The following is a 16,142-nucleotide window of genomic DNA, read 5'->3' as shown; positions in this document are numbered from 1 at the left end:
ATATCACTTCAACTTCCAGCGCTGCAGTAAAGTGTGACCGAAATTTATCAGAGCACAGGTCACATGGCTATGACATGGGAAATGAAGAATATGGCTAACCCCATGTGAAATTTCAAAATTCAATATAAAAAAATCAGTGTTTTTGAAAAAATGTAGGACCTCTTCTATTGATATTGCTGTTTTTCCTTAAAACTACTGCCTGGTTGCTAAGTAAAATTGGGCCCTAGCAACCAGATAGCTTCTGAAATTTCAAACTGAAGAGCTGCTGAACAAACAGCTAAATAAGACCACACATAATTAAAAATGAAGACCAGAAGCAAGTTGTCACAGAATACTACTCAATCATACTAAAAGTTAATTTAAAGGTAAACAACCCCTTTAAAAGTAAAAATCTTATTGATTGTGATAAGCAGGGCTGGAATTTGGGCAGCATGCCACTCCTCACACCACGGCTTGGCTGCTAGGGTAATTTAGACCATAGCAATCAGATAGCTGCTGAATTTCGACTAATTTTGAGACTAATTTGAGACTAAATTGTCTCAGACTATCACTCTCTAAAAGCATAATTTAAGTTAATTCATAGGCAAACTTCTTAAGTCCTTTCAACTGTTCTCTAGGATGTCTACATTACATTACTGTTGCATTGTGTGTCTAGGATGGGACAGTATTTGATGGTCGTCCGATAGAATCTTTGTCTCTAATTGATGCGGTGATGCCAGATGTTGTACAAACACGACAGCAGGCCTTCAGGGAAAAGTTAGCTCAACAACAAGCTGCTTCGACAGTTACTGCACCTTGCGCAGCGCCAACTACACCTGTTCCTGCATCACAACAGGGCACACCAAAGAACGGAGCAGCCACTGTGAATGGTGAAGAAAATGGGGCACATGCAATAAGTAAGTACATGTTCTGTTACTTTTAATCACTGTGCTTTGTGTGTACAGGTATGGAATCCCTTATCCGGAAACTCGTTATCCAGAAAGTTCCGAATTACGGAAAGGCCATCTCCCATAGACTCCATAAGCAAATGCCATATATATTCGAGTATAAGCCGAGTTTTTCAGCACCAAAAATGTGCTGAAAAAGTCACCCCGGCTTATACTTCAGAATATTGATTTGAAGATGTAACTGTCTGGCATCTGTTGCATGTGCAACCCCCCCCCCCCCCGTGGACAGACGTATGCACGTACGTGCATGCGCTGGCGCACGTGCATGCCTTGCTATGATGGAAACGCACACTGAACAAATACTATAGGAGCGCACACAGCACAAATGAGTTTGGTGGCTTCTCCATGGCTGCATAAGGCCCCTGTGAACCTGCACAAACTGTAAGCCAACCCTGATGCACTCTCACATGGGTGAAGCAGAAGCTTTGCTGCCAGTTGTGCTGGGAGACATGCTGCATTGCAGTCTGCCAAGTCAAGTAGATAAGCCCCAAACACAAAATCCCACATGTCCTAAAAGATAGGTGAGATTTCATCTGGTTGCATCTGGTAACAATATGACCAACTTTACCAGTATTAAATGAAATAGATACAGTATCTTCTTCAACCATTGCACACAGCAGGATGGGAGTGCACACAGGGGAGCGCACACAGCAGGATGGCAAGTACTTGATACTTAGTATGGCAGCTTCCTTAGCCTTCCCAAACTTGCCTGACAGTTAAAAAAAAAAAAACAACTTAGCAGTAGCTGCTGCATTTCCCACCCTAGGCTTATACTTGAGTCAATAAGTTTTTCCAGTTTTCTTAGGTATAATTAGGTACCTCGGCTTATATTCGGATCGGCTTATACTTGAGTATACTCTACTCTGTACTCTAATTTGAAAAAAGGATTTCCTTTTTCTCTGTAATAATAAAACATTACCTTGTACTTGATCCCAATTAAGATATAATTAATCGTTATTGGAGGCAAAACAATCCTATTGGGTTTATTCAATATTTAAATGATTTTTAGCAGATTTAAGTTATGGAGATCCAAATTACATAAAGATCCCTTATCCGGAAAACTCCAGGTCCTGAGCATTCTGGATAACAGGTCCCATACCTGTACTTAACTAATCAGTGTCATCATTTGTATATTCAAATCTGTTTGGATGCATTAGACCAGCGATCACCAACCAGCGGCCCACGAGCAACATGTTGCTCGCCAACCCATTGGATGTTGCCTTAAAGTTGTTGCTTATTTCGGCATTCCTGGCCTTAAGTCAAGTTTTAGTTGCATAAAAAACGTGTACTGCCAAACAGAGCCTCCCGCAGGTTGCCAGTCCACTTAGGGCGTACCAATAGTCAATCTCAGCCTATAATTGGCATCCCCAAGAACTTTTGCATCCCTGTGTTGCTTCTCCATTTGAATGTGGCTTACAGGTACAATAAAGGTTAGGGACTCCTGCATTAGACACACAAAAGTCACAGTTAGGTTGCTGGAATATCCATTTTTGAACAACTGTCAGAAAGATAACATTTGTTGAAAAAGCCTGCTGAGGAAATATTTATGTTTCAATGCTACCTAGATTGCTTCAGTTATTAGCATGCAAGCTAAGCTGCTAAGAAAGTTATACAGGAGCATGGGTAAACAATTTTCCAATCCTGTAGCTCATAGCAGCAGTGTCAGTTAGTATGTACAGCCCTGTTTCTAAAAAAAAGTTGGGGCAATGTATAAAATATAAATAAAAAGAGAATGGGATGAGTTGTAAATCATTGAATCCCTCTATTTATATGCACATAGACAACATATAAATGTTGCAACCGAGACATTTTATTGTTTTGTTAAAAAATATATCCTGATTTTGAATTTGATGTCAGCAACATGTTGGGACAGGGGCTACAAAAGACAGGAAACCTTGTGTTATGCTAAAAAGAACATGAGAGTCTCTCAGAATAAACATGTCGAGGGGGTAAAGCACTCTGTGAAACACTGCGGGTGCGGGCAATTATTGTAGCAATTTAACAATACCGTTTTTTAATGAAAAATTGCAAAGAATGTGGGCCTTTTATCATCTACAATACATAATACCATTTAAAAGATTCAGAGAATCTGGAGAAATCTCTGTACACAAGGGGCAAGTATGAAAGCCAGTATTGGATAGCCAAGATTTTCTGGCCCTCAGGTAGCACTGCATTAAAAACAGACTCAGTTCTGTAGTGGAAACCACTGCTTGGGCTCAGGAATACTTCCCAAAACTATTGTCTGTAAATACAGTTTCTCACAGTATCCACAAATGCAGCTTGAAACTCTACCAAACAAGAAACTATTTATAAACGTGATCCAGAAACACCACCTTCTCTGGACCCAAGCTCATTAAAAACGGACTAAGGCAAAGTGGGAAACTGTCCTGTGGTCTGACAAATCATAATTTGAAATTCCATTTGGAAATCATGAATGCTGCGACCTTGAGCTATAGAGGAGAAGGACCATCTGGTCTGTTATCAGTACACAGATGAAACTCCAGCATTGGTGATGGTATGGGGGTGCATTAGCGCACGTGCCATGGGGAGCTTGCACATCTGGCACCATTAATGCTGTAAGATATGTTTGGAGCAACATAACCAGCCAATCAGACAACTACTTTTTTGGGGAAGGCCTTGCTTATTTCAGCTAGACAATACCAAACCACATTCTGCACATATTACGCTATTGTGGCATTGTAGTAAAAGAGTACAGGTGCTTAATTGGCGTGCCTGCAGTCCTGACCTGTCACCCATTAAAAACATTTGTCGCATTATGAAATGAAATATATATCAAGGGAGATCCCGACCTATTAAGCAGCTGAAATCCTTTATCAGGCAAGAATGGGACAATATTTTACTTTCAAAACTACAGCACTTGGTCTCCTCAGTTCCCAAACGGTTACAGTGTTGCTAAAATAAGAGGTTATGCAACACAGTGGGAAACATACAGTACCACTGTTCCAACTATTTTGAAACATGTTGCTTACATAATATTTAAAATGAGCATATATTTTTCAGAAAAAATTACATTTCTCATGCAAATCATCCTTTTCTCTTTTTATTTGCATTTTACCCAGTGTCACAACATTTTTGGGAATGAGGTTGTATGCTGTTATTAATTTTATATGGTTTTTTAGCTTTCATGTCTTCTTCATAAGCCTTTTTTTTAAAAAAAAAAAACATAAAAAAAAACAATTCCCTTCAGTAAAAAGCAAAATGGCATTTGTCATTACTGTGGAGTGGTTTGCTATAGTCATGATATATAGATATCTTGTGTTGTTTCTATTCTTTTACACAAGACTATTACTGGAATATATATGATACATTACTTTATTTCTTTCTGTAGTTTCAACCCTTACAGAGTTTCATTATGAGTGACTGTAAACATGATGTAAGATTGACTTCTCCCTGAAGGTTTCACAAACCATGTACGATATTGTGGGCAGTTGTGATTCCTATCAATGTAATTTAATGGAATTTGGTTTTCAATTTTCTTGCAGCATTTCAACAGAATAAAAATGTTTTTTTTACCACCAGCTGACTTGCATCATCAAATATCACTTGTGTATAATATGTTCCTGATTTGTTTTACAGATAACCATGCAGAAGCAATGGAAATTGACGGGGATGTAGAAATTCCTCCAAACAAAGCAACGGTCCTTCGAGGGCATGAGTCAGAGGTATTCATTTGTGCTTGGAATCCTGTGAGCGATCTCTTAGCATCTGGGTAAGGAAAATGTTACTGCTTTGCAATTAGAAACAGTATTATTTTATTGTAACAAAAAGAAAAATACCGCTGGTGTGCCACAAAATGTGAAATTCAGTGAGGAGGCTCAATCACAATGGTGTAGGTTTCGCCAGGTCTACTAGTATGTACCATGTAAAAATAAAAAAATCCACTGGAGAGCCAAATGCATTCTGTGTTGTTTATTAGTTTAGAGATGCATAGCACTACATGTTTAGGACCTCTGGGGTCCTTCCTCTGCACCAGAACGCAGAACGCATTTGCCTCTCCAGTGGATTTTTTTATTTTTACATCGTATTATTTTATTGTCCTTTAAAGTCATATCACTTTATTACTCTTGTATATATGGAGTATGAAATAAATGGGGCAGAGATGAGATAGTTTAGAATTGCCATATTGGTATGCCAATAGCCTAGAGACAATGGGGCTCATTTATCAACACTGGGCAAATTTGCCCGTCAGCTGTAACTAATAGCAACCAATAAGTTATTGGCTTTTATCAGCCAGCTGCAGGTAGAACAATGAATTCAACAATTTGGGTTACTGCCCATGGGCAAATATACCCGTGTTGATAAATGACCCAATCATTGCATTGTCAAGTTTCTGATGCCTTCTACTCTCTTGCTTGTGCTTTCTTGACCTTATTCTCTTATTTCTCCTGCTATGTCTTTTGTTCTCCTCTCTACTCTTCTCCTCCCATGGACCTGCACCTGGGCAAAGTTAGTGCCTTTTATTACATATGGGGGTTTATGTTTTAACATAAAATTGCCTTTTATTACATAACCCCCATACTATGGGTATGGTGCAAGTGTTAGAGTACTCAGGGAGCAGAATTGCACCCATTAGAGTGCCATGCAATAAGAACCTGTGGTGTATCCATAAAACACCACAAGTTGCCCTCTCCCTATTGTACCAGATCAAAAATCAGATGCTGGTCTTGTAGAACATACAGATATAAGAAACATCACTGCATTCCTGCAATTCCTTCAAATTGTTGAGAAGAAAAATTAGATTGTGGTATAATTGTGATCATAAATATAAAACTATTTTTAAACTTTAATTCCAAAGGTCTGGAGACTCAACAGCAAGGATATGGAACCTGATTGAAAACAGTAATAGCAATTCAACTCAGCTAGTATTACGGCACTGTATACGAGAAGGTGGCCAGGACGTTCCCAGCAACAAAGATGTAACTTCTTTGGACTGGAATGTAAGTTATTTACTGTCAAGAAGCATTAATATTAAAGTAAAAGCTCATTTTTATTGGAAGACTTTTACATTTTTAATTAGCACATTTCTACTCATTTAAACTATTTTGTACTTTATGCCACCTTACGTTTCTCCGAAAAAGCCTGGAAGCAACTTTTCTCGTATTGATTTTTTTAAGACTTAAATCTAATAAAATGTTTTTCATAGTTTGGCTAGAAAGCTTAATTGCTTAATGGACATTCTGTTTCAGATTTACATGCTGTTTACTCTGCAAGGGAAATGTAGAATACATCATAATACAATAAATGACCAACGAATCCAGAAGATACAAAAACAAGCAAATGTTAAAAGGATAGAAGCATATTTAATATAAGAAATAGATTTGTCCCAGGAAATTAGTCACTGGATTCAGGTTTTCCATTGATCTCAAGGCCAGCAATCGTATACTTGTAACCTAGTACAGGTATGGGACCCATTATCCAGAATGCTCGGGACCTGGGGTTTTCCGGATAATGGGTCTTTGCGTAATTCGGATTTCCTACCTAAAGTCTGCTAAAAACATTATTTAAACAGTAATGAAACCCAATAGGATTGTTTTGCCTCCAATAAGGATTAATTATATCATAGCTGGGATCAATTACAAGGTACTGTTTTATTATTACAGAGAAAAAGGAAATCAGTTTTAAAATTCTGACTTATTTGATTAAAATGGAGTCTATGGGAGATGGCCTTTTCGTAATTCGGAACTTTCTGCATAATGGGTTTCAGGATAAGGGGTCCGATACCTGTATATGAAAATTCACTTCTTATTCTGATTATGTAAAATATTTGCAATATATAGTATATATAGTATAGTATAGTCATCAGACTGTACCTTAGTACAGAATAAAACAAAAAACCCACACAGTTTTTAAATAGGATATTATAAAATATATTTTGTTTTATATATATATATATTAAAATAGTGTAGGCCCCAGCAGCGTTGAAACCAGGTAAGGTGAACATATAAGTGGGGCAATAGGAATTATGAGGGCAATGATCTGTTGTAGCAGCTTCATCAACATTTCAATAGTGAGGACCAGTGAGATGGGCAGCCCAAATGATACATGATAAATCCTTCAAATATACTGTATATGTCTAATAAGTTAAATATAACTTAATTGCAATTCTATCAATTCTTTGTATTGTATGCTATTCATCAGGTTGGCATTTAGAAGTAATCATGCACTTTTATACAATGTAGGTTCAGGTTCTTGCTCAATCACAAACTTAGAGGTTTTCTAGAAGTCATTTATATTTGTTGTTCAGCAGATTTGATGTTGTTGTTGTTTTTGGCCTTTAACAGACTGATGGCACTCTGCTAGCTACAGGATCATATGATGGCTTTGCAAGAATTTGGACACAAGATGGTAGGTTAATGCCAATTTCATTTTATTTAATTTCATTTGGTTGTTCAAGCAATTCTTCTTTAAAATGTTGTTTTTTTCCCTGCCCAGTAAATATTTATCTGTACTGAATTTCTAATTAAAAAGCCTTCAGGTTACTTTGGGGCCTTATTATTAAAATTCAGTATTGTGTTATTTCTGTGATTCAAGAAATTCTTAGTGGAAAAAAAAGATCTTGAATTTTCTTCAAATTTAAGTTTTGCAATTCTCAATTTTCAAGATTTATCAAAAGAAAAGAATCTCAAAAATTAAAATTAAAAAGTGTGGAGGCTATAACCTGGTGAGCTTCTATGTAAGTCAGTGGGAGGTGTATTTTCTAACATTCAAACTATTTTCCAAGCTTTTTATTTAGACAGTCAAATTTGTAAATATGAACTAAGCTGCATAAAGCAATAACACACTTATTGGGTATTTTTAAATATTAGTAGCTTTTTGATAGTGTAGTTATCAAAACTATGAAATGACCCCTTATCATACCCTGGTAGCAAGCATTATGGGTAATTTATCTCATACCATAACACTTTGTTTTGATAACACTTTATATAAATGATGTTTCAGAGCAGCTAATATACCGTCCTTAACCTTTTGACTATGCTAAGTCAGAGCAGGGGGTAGGGTGGAGACATTAAGGGGCGGGTGTAAGGCTGTATTTCTGCAAATGAATCACCACCACGTTTACTGGCCACTCTTAAGCATAGGGTCTGTGGACCTCGTGTAAAGTGTGTAAGAGGGTGACAGAGGTTTCTTAATGTGTAATTAACAGATAATGATTGACAAATGAAGTTGGACTTTAGTTCCAAAACAAAGTCTTCCTCAATCAATTTCTAATCCCTCTACCCTGAATATGGTCCTCTACCAACAGGTCTACATGTACTTGCCCTATGTGTTTACCTTTGACCTCAAGGCAAGGTGGTTGGATTGGTCCAGGTCATGCTTCTAGTTTGGCAACCTAGCAGAGTGTTGGTTTTGCTTGATTTATTTTTGGTTTGACTAATTCACCATTCCATTACTCCCTGAAGAAATATTCCATACAGTTAGTGGGTATATAACCTATGACAATAGGCATGGGGTTCTGATACCATTGATATCTTTAACAAACTTGTTAAAGGCAAGACGCTTCTAACTAAGCAATACAATTGCATACATGCAAAGAAGAATGTATGTCCTCCCTTGAAATTAATATGTTTCACTGTAAACACTAACCTTTTGTTGACTAAATATATATCCCTTACATCAGTTGGGTTAGAATACCTTTGCTGATTTATATATAGTATTATTCTCAGTGTGATTGGAAATGAAAGATAAATTAAAGGCAATTATAGCTGTAATTGTTTTGGGTTTTTTTTGTTTTTTATTATTATTGTGGTTATTTGGGATTTGATTTGATATTTGGAAGTCATACAATACTTTTAGCAATGATATATTACTTCTTTCCATTTAGGCAATCTTGCAAGTACATTAGGGCAACACAAAGGTCCCATCTTTGCACTGAAATGGAATAAGAAGGGAAACTATATATTGAGTGCTGGGGTAGATAAGGTAAGTGATTCAATAAAATCAGCGTACAATATAATGTACATTAATATGTAAATTTTGAATTTCATTGGGTGGGATTTTTTCATTTATATTAGGAAAAGTATAAAGCATGACCAAAGCTCTATTATATATTCATATTGTATTTATAGTAGGAAATTTACATTTTGGTTCAAACCATTATGGTGTTGTATAGGATTTAATACTGTAAGTCCCAAGGAGTTCTGGGAGTCTATGGGGCTGATTTATTAGCTTTAGACATTTAGGTTTGCTGCTGTTCAGATCAAAAAAATTTGATTGTGATTTTTTTTTTTTTTTAATTTGTTGGTTTTAGTAAACAATCGACTAAAAAAGGATTAAAGAGAAAACAATTCCAAAATCTCAAAGTTAATAAATTAACCCCTTAAATGTCTTCTCAGTCCTGAAATAGAATTGCATAACCATAACATTTATTAGCATGGTTGTTTAGTTTTTATTCTGGCTGGGTAAAAAATACCTTTTGTTTATGAATTGGCTTGGATTATAATGGTGGGCTTCATGTGGATAAGCAAATCAGGGAGATATCTGCTAGTCCTGCAGCCTGGCCATATAAGCACAGTTTAAGCATTGTTAAGACTCAGATTAATATACAGATAATTTAGAATATTGTGCCATTTCTTCTGTCTGCTTAAAAAAGTGAAATTAGACTTTACACAGTAAAGCAATCATTTACTTTTAGGTCATTAATCTATATTTTTCCTAATGGTGCCTACATGGTCATTTTAATTTGGGATGCTTTCTCATCATTTGGCAATAGAAATATATAACACAAGCATTTTTGACAGGCAACATATAACGTTGCACAGACCATAGCTGATTCTTACAGGAATGCCTGTGAGTACACTGTAATAAAACATAATAATAGTTTTCAAGTCTTTTGAAATAAATATTAACAACTGATGTGCCAGAAGAACAATCTATCAGCAGCTAGGAATTGAAGATTATAAATGAAAAATATGGGTGTAGGGATTCTGAATAAGGTTTCCCTAATACTGTAAATATTAATTTACTGTACATACATTTTTAATACAAGCTTTTTTTGAGATTAAGCACAAGGACATAGATAGTGAGTCCCACGCTTCTCAGTACTGATGTAGTTGCACTTCAACTCCCTAGGCTACCATCCTGATAGCTTAAGCTTCTTACCCTGATAGGTTGGGCTCTCAGGAATGCTGGCAAGGCTGATTGCTAGGGCTCTTAGTATGGGAGCAGGAGCAAAATAATGTTTTCTTTCTAGTTACAGTGTACCGGTAAAGTAATATGCCATTAAATAATTCATCTAGTACATTTTTTCATATTTTTGTTCTTTGGTGTTATACAGACAACTATCATTTGGGATGCTCACACTGGAGAAGCAAAACAACAGTTCCCCTTTCACTCAGGTATAATATGTGACTTTACATACTCTAGATATAGAACTATTTTAATATAGAAAATGTATGTGTTAACCAAGAAATAACAACTTAATGCTTTTATCAGTCAAAGATATGGCTGATCTGTACATTTGCTCTAAACCAATGGTTCATACACTCTGAGGCTTGTTTCTCTCAAAGGGACTGGAGCAGTGACAAGGTCTCAGACTCAAAGCCAGTTATATGAACAACCAAAGAAACATGAAGTAATAGTTACATAGTTACATAGGATTGAAAAAAGACCAGTGTCCATCAAGTTCAACCCATCCAAGTAAACCCAGCACACCTAACCCACACCTACCAATCTATACACTCACATACATAAACTATATATACAACTACTAATACTAACTGTAGATATTAGTATCACAATAGCCTTGGATATTCTGATTGTTCAAGAACTCATCCAGGCCCCTCTTATAGGCATTAACAGAATCTGCCATTACCACATCTCTAGGAAGGGCATTCCACAACCTCACTGCCCTCACCGTGAAAAACCCCCTACGCTGCTTCAAATGGAAGCTCCGTTCCTCTAATCTATAGGGGTGACCTCTGGTGCGTTGATTGTTTTTATGGGAAAAAAGAACATCCCCCAACTGCCTATAATCCCCTCTAATGTACTTGTACAGAGTAATCATGTCCCCTCGCAAGCGCCTCTTTTCCAGAGAAAACAACCTCAACCTCGAGGTAGTATTAGGCAGTATGCCGAATAGCAGGAGGTACAGGTTTAGGACCCATTATCCAGAATGCTCAAGACCAAGGGTATTCTGGATAAGGGGTCATCCACAATTTGGATCTCCATACCTTAAGTCTACTAAAAAATCAATAAAACGTTAATTTAACCCAACAGGATTGTTTTGTATCCAGTAATGATTATTTATATCTTAGTTGGGATCAAGGTACAAGTACAAGGTACTGTTTTATTACTACAGAGAAAAAGGAAATCAGTTTTAAAATTCTGAATTATTTGATTAAAATGGAGTCTATGGGAAACGGCTTTCCGTAATACGGAGCTTTCTGGATAATGGGTTTCTGGATAAGGGATCCCATACCTGTACTCCATTATATTTAATGGACTTCAATACGATAGCATTTGAAGATCAAAAGCTAGATTTCTCTTTATCTGTGCTGGGCTGTTCTTTACTGTTACTATAAACATACTACCATATACAGTATATCTACTGTATATCTGTATATAGCAGTACAGGGTACATCCAGCTATGTGAATGAATTAGACAAAATAATGCAAGCAATTTAAATGTGGTTTCATTTCTGCTTACGGATATATTGTACTTTTGTTTTAGCTCCTGCCCTAGATGTTGACTGGCAAAACAATACCACCTTCGCTTCATGCAGTACAGACATGTGCATTCATGTTTGCAGACTGGGCTGTGACCGTCCAGTAAAAACCTTTCAAGGACATACAGTAAGTAAGATTGTCAGTTTAGTCAAAAGTGCATCTTGTGAAATCTACAGAAATAGGGGTCAGTTCAAGTGGATTAGAGGAATGTCAGGTTGTAACTGAGTGTCTCAAAAACACAACACAAGCAAGAAAGTGTGGCTACTGCAAGAGATCCTGAATATAGGCACCCTCAGATATATGGGGTATATACAGTATATATATGCATAGGTAGTGAGCATTAAATACTGTATATTAAAGGGCATGAAGGTCCTAATTCACTGAGGGATAAAAATATGTTAGGTACCCCCTAGTGAATTATATATTACTTTTCTTCTTCCTGGACCAGCTCAGGTCTAGTAAGGGATTCCTGGGAAAGCCAGGTAAGATGCTATATAAAGTTTGCCAAACTTCAATATTTAATTCACTGGGGGTGCTTAACATTGTCATCACCCAGTGAATTTACTTGTCCTTTAACCCCATTACTAGACATGCCCAGCAATTCCCATGAGCAGGAGAGGGAACATCCTTCCCACTGATTAGGAATGTTTTTGGTCTGCAGCAAAATCAAAATATTGTGCCATTTACAGATATTGAGTTTAAGTTTTTTTTTATTCTGTTATTGTTATTTTATGTGAAAGAAGAGAATTCCATTTCCTACAAGCAGTGATCCTTCAAAATTTCACAGAGTAAAGAAAATAACTAGAATAACTAGAACACATATGTCACAAAACATTTCTCCATATACAATAAGCTTTTAATTTACCTATTAGTTTTATATTTAACTACATTTTCAAATGTACGGTCTCAAAGGTTTTACACTTTAATGTGAGAGAAACGGAATAACTTTGCATAGTATAACACTGAAAATGTTTGAAATAACATAATTTGACATAGAAATGTAGGGCCGGCTACAACCCCTTTGGGTTCTTTGGCTGTTTGGCTCCTTATAGTCCTTCTAGTTCTAATAATGGTTTCTCTGAATCTTTGTAAATGTAATACATAGTCTCCCTCTTCTGGACATCGGGTATATTACAATATGTTCTGTTGTATTCAATTTTCTTATAGAATGAAGTGAATGCAATTAAATGGGACCCATCAGGAATGCATCTAGCATCATGTTCAGATGATATGACATTAAAGGTAAGTAGCTCAGTTTAACCCATTTTTCTTACCCTGATTATGTGGATTGATAACATTATCTAGTGCATCCTGTGCTAAACTGTCCCAAAATACTTTGCTTTCAGTTTAAGAGCAGGCATGCTCACAGTCACACATATATTTTACATTTTTACTTCCTAATCTATCACAATTAGAACCCAATTTATTTTGTCCATTTCTGTCAGGTGTAATCATAGTGACCGATGTAAAACGATGTAAAGCAGAAATATTTATTGTTATAAAGTCGGGATGCACAGAATGTGCTATCGTTCATAAAATACCAAATCCAAATCCTAATTTGCATATGCAAATTTGGCTATGGAAGGGTTAAAGAGAACCATGCATGCTGCATGCGGTTAAAAATTCTCTGCTTCCGTGTTTATGTGACAAAAAATCACATGATTCTAAAGATTCAGATTTAGTTTGGTCAAAACCCCAACTGAATCCTGGTGAATTCCATTATAAACATGCCAAGTTAATTAAATTCTTTGATGGGCCAATTGTTAGGATATGAAGTCGTTGATGGTAAATATTTCGTTCAAGGTATGGCCAAAAATCTTAAGAGAGTTAAGGGATCCTTATGGTCTAAATAACAGACAAGGAACACAACCCCCTTTTAAGCAGCCAGGCTAAATAAGTTGTTATTATAATTTCAAGAACTTTGTGCACCTAACTATATATTTTTAAAGTATTATATACAGGTATAGAACCAGTTATCCAGAATGCTTGGGACCCAGGGTTTCTGGTCTTAATTTGGATCTCCGTACTTTCAGTCTGCTAACAAAAATAATTTTAACATTAATTAAACCCAATAGGATTGTTTGGCTTCCTATAAGGATTAATTATATCTTAGTTGGGATCAAGTACAAGGTACTGTTTTATTATTACAGAGAAAAAGGAAATATATTTTAAAAAATTATTTAATAAAAAAAGGACTTTGTAGGAGATGGCCTTCTCATAATTCAGAGCTTTCTGGAAAATGGTTCCGGATAACAGATCCCATAACAGTTGGTTTGCTCATGTCTATTGTTTGAATAACAGTATATTTTTTGGTGGAGGAAAACCAGATATTTGTCTTCCTTCATTCATTTCCTCTTGTCACTATTGTTGCGTTTATTGTGTGTTTATTGCAGATCTGGAGTATGAAAGAAGATGTGTGTGTACATGATCTGCAGGCTCACAGTAAAGAAATCTACACAATAAAATGGAGCCCAACTGGTCCAGGCACAAGTAACCCTAACTCCAACATCATGTTAGCAAGGTAATCCTGATAAAGTACAGCACTCCTTGTCCATACTATTTAAATACAAGTAAAACAAATGTAGGTTAGAGAAGAAAACAGTGCAAATTGTGATCAGTTATTTAGGACCCTGTTTATAAAGCACAATTCTTAATTCTTCAACACACATTTGCTGGTTTATATTGGAAAAGTTTTGAAATTTTACTAAAATACCATTATTTCAATTTTAAATGGCTAGTCAGTCGTAAATGTCAACATTTGTATAATTGTTTTGTACATGGCTATGAACTAAATGGTATAAAAACTGCTGTCTTCTGGGCATTTAAATACAATGTATTAGCTGTACAAGTTGGTATTTAGCTATGTTTGGCTAACTATAGGAAGAAAATTAAAACATTTGATTGGTTGCCAAGGCATTACTACAGTAGGGCAAATTTGCCACTGTGAAGGTAGCCATACACTGCAGGATCTTCTCCCGATAGGCACACCTACAGGTGGGCAATAAAGGGCTAATTCGGTCAAATTAAAACATCATGTTAAGGCACCTTCGGTTCAGGGACCACATCAACGAGCCAATGTGTTCCCTGATCCATCAAAAAAACATCAAACCTACCTAATCAAGATCTGCCGTTCATGCCCGTTCAAGCTGCCGAATCAGTATAAAGGAGCTATGTCGGCAGCTTAAATCAGCCCCTGTAGGGCCACCTTTAGTATATGTGCCTGAGCATCACTGAATGTGTATTAGAAGCAAAGAATTGTAATTAAATGCATTATGTACCTGTCATGCTTACTTATGCCCTGCAGCTCTTGCATCTACATTCTGAACAATCATTAACAAGGAAACAAACCTAAGTTTGTGCACATTATTCCCAAAGATTTTGCACTATCATAAGTTATTGCAGGCCTAATAGCAGGCACTGCTTAAATTAGTATTGAAAATGCCATTTGCAGCAGTAAGCCTGTGTGTGCAAGTTACACAGGGCTCTCTGAGTAAAACATGGGTACTCACACCTCTGAAAGAGACTTCTTTGTTCAAACCTTCTCACTCAATCAGTCTTAAGTGCTCCTCCATACAGTATTTCGACAAAATGTGGCCACTGAAGTCACTGCTTTAACCAAGATCACTCCATTTCGATATAAAAGAAAAACAATTATACAGCAACATACATCTTTCTGTGAGGATAACATATATTACCTTATTTCTAAATATTTATAATCTTTTTTCTTTATAGTGCTTCATTTGATTCAACAGTCAGACTGTGGGATGTTGAAAGAGGAGTTTGCATCCACACGTTAACAAAGCATCAGGAACCAGTTTACAGCGTAGCATTTAGCCCCGATGGCAAATATCTTGCCAGTGGTTCATTTGATAAATGTGTTCACATATGGAATACTCAGGTAACTAATTCAGTCCACAAAAATTGTACAGATATAGGACCTGTTATCCAGAATGCTGGGGACCTGGGGTTATCCGAATAAGGGGTCTTTCCGTAATTTAGATCTCCACACTTTAAATCTAGTAGAAAATCATATAAACGTTAAATAAACCTGATAGGATTGTTTATGAATTGTTTATTTATATCTTAGTTGGGATTAAGTACAAGGTACTGTTTTATTATAACAGAGAAAAAAAGGCAATCATTTTTAAACATTAGAATTATTTGCTTATAATGGAGTCTATGGGAGATGGCCTTTAAGTAATTAGGAACTTTCTGGATAATGGGTTTCCGGATAAGGGGTCCTCTACCTGTATAAGCATGCTTTTGTAATGCTTTTAGGGATATGCTAACATTAGAATCTAATTTCAGTCAAATGCCACTCTATGCAAGATTTGGATTTGACAGTATCTAACAGGGTTAATATATGAGGAGGGAAAAAAGAAAATGATTGCCAAAAATGTGAGTTCAGCAAGTCAATAACATATCAATAAATGATAAATTAGGCCCTAATTGTTCAGCCAAACTGAATCAGAACCCTTAAAATTGTGTGTCTTTAATGGAGAACTAACC

At 36.3% G+C, this 16,142-nt stretch overlaps 1 protein-coding gene across 7 annotated transcripts in view; it reads left to right on the top strand.

The window, feature by feature from the left end:
• tbl1x (transducin beta like 1 X-linked) overlaps window positions 1–16,142 on the top strand; it is a 142,210-nt gene that overhangs the window by 121,585 nt on the left and 4,483 nt on the right. For all 7 annotated transcript variants that reach the window (XM_031895700.1, XM_031895699.1, XM_031895696.1 and 4 more), the window contains 10 exon segments: window positions 656–896; window positions 4,545–4,677; window positions 5,764–5,905; window positions 7,250–7,313; window positions 8,791–8,888; window positions 10,243–10,303; window positions 11,638–11,759; window positions 12,801–12,875; window positions 14,027–14,154; window positions 15,366–15,531. In XM_031895700.1, the coding sequence (XP_031751560.1) occupies window positions 656–896; window positions 4,545–4,677; window positions 5,764–5,905; window positions 7,250–7,313; window positions 8,791–8,888; window positions 10,243–10,303; window positions 11,638–11,759; window positions 12,801–12,875; window positions 14,027–14,154; window positions 15,366–15,531 (1,230 nt within the window).

The sequence above is a fragment of the Xenopus tropicalis genome, chromosome 2, assembly GCF_000004195.4.
Source record: "Xenopus tropicalis strain Nigerian chromosome 2, UCB_Xtro_10.0, whole genome shotgun sequence".
Taxonomy (NCBI): Eukaryota; Metazoa; Chordata; class Amphibia; order Anura; family Pipidae; genus Xenopus; species Xenopus tropicalis.
The sequence above is the reverse complement of the archived record's forward strand: the minus strand, read 5'-3'. Positions and strand labels throughout refer to the sequence as shown.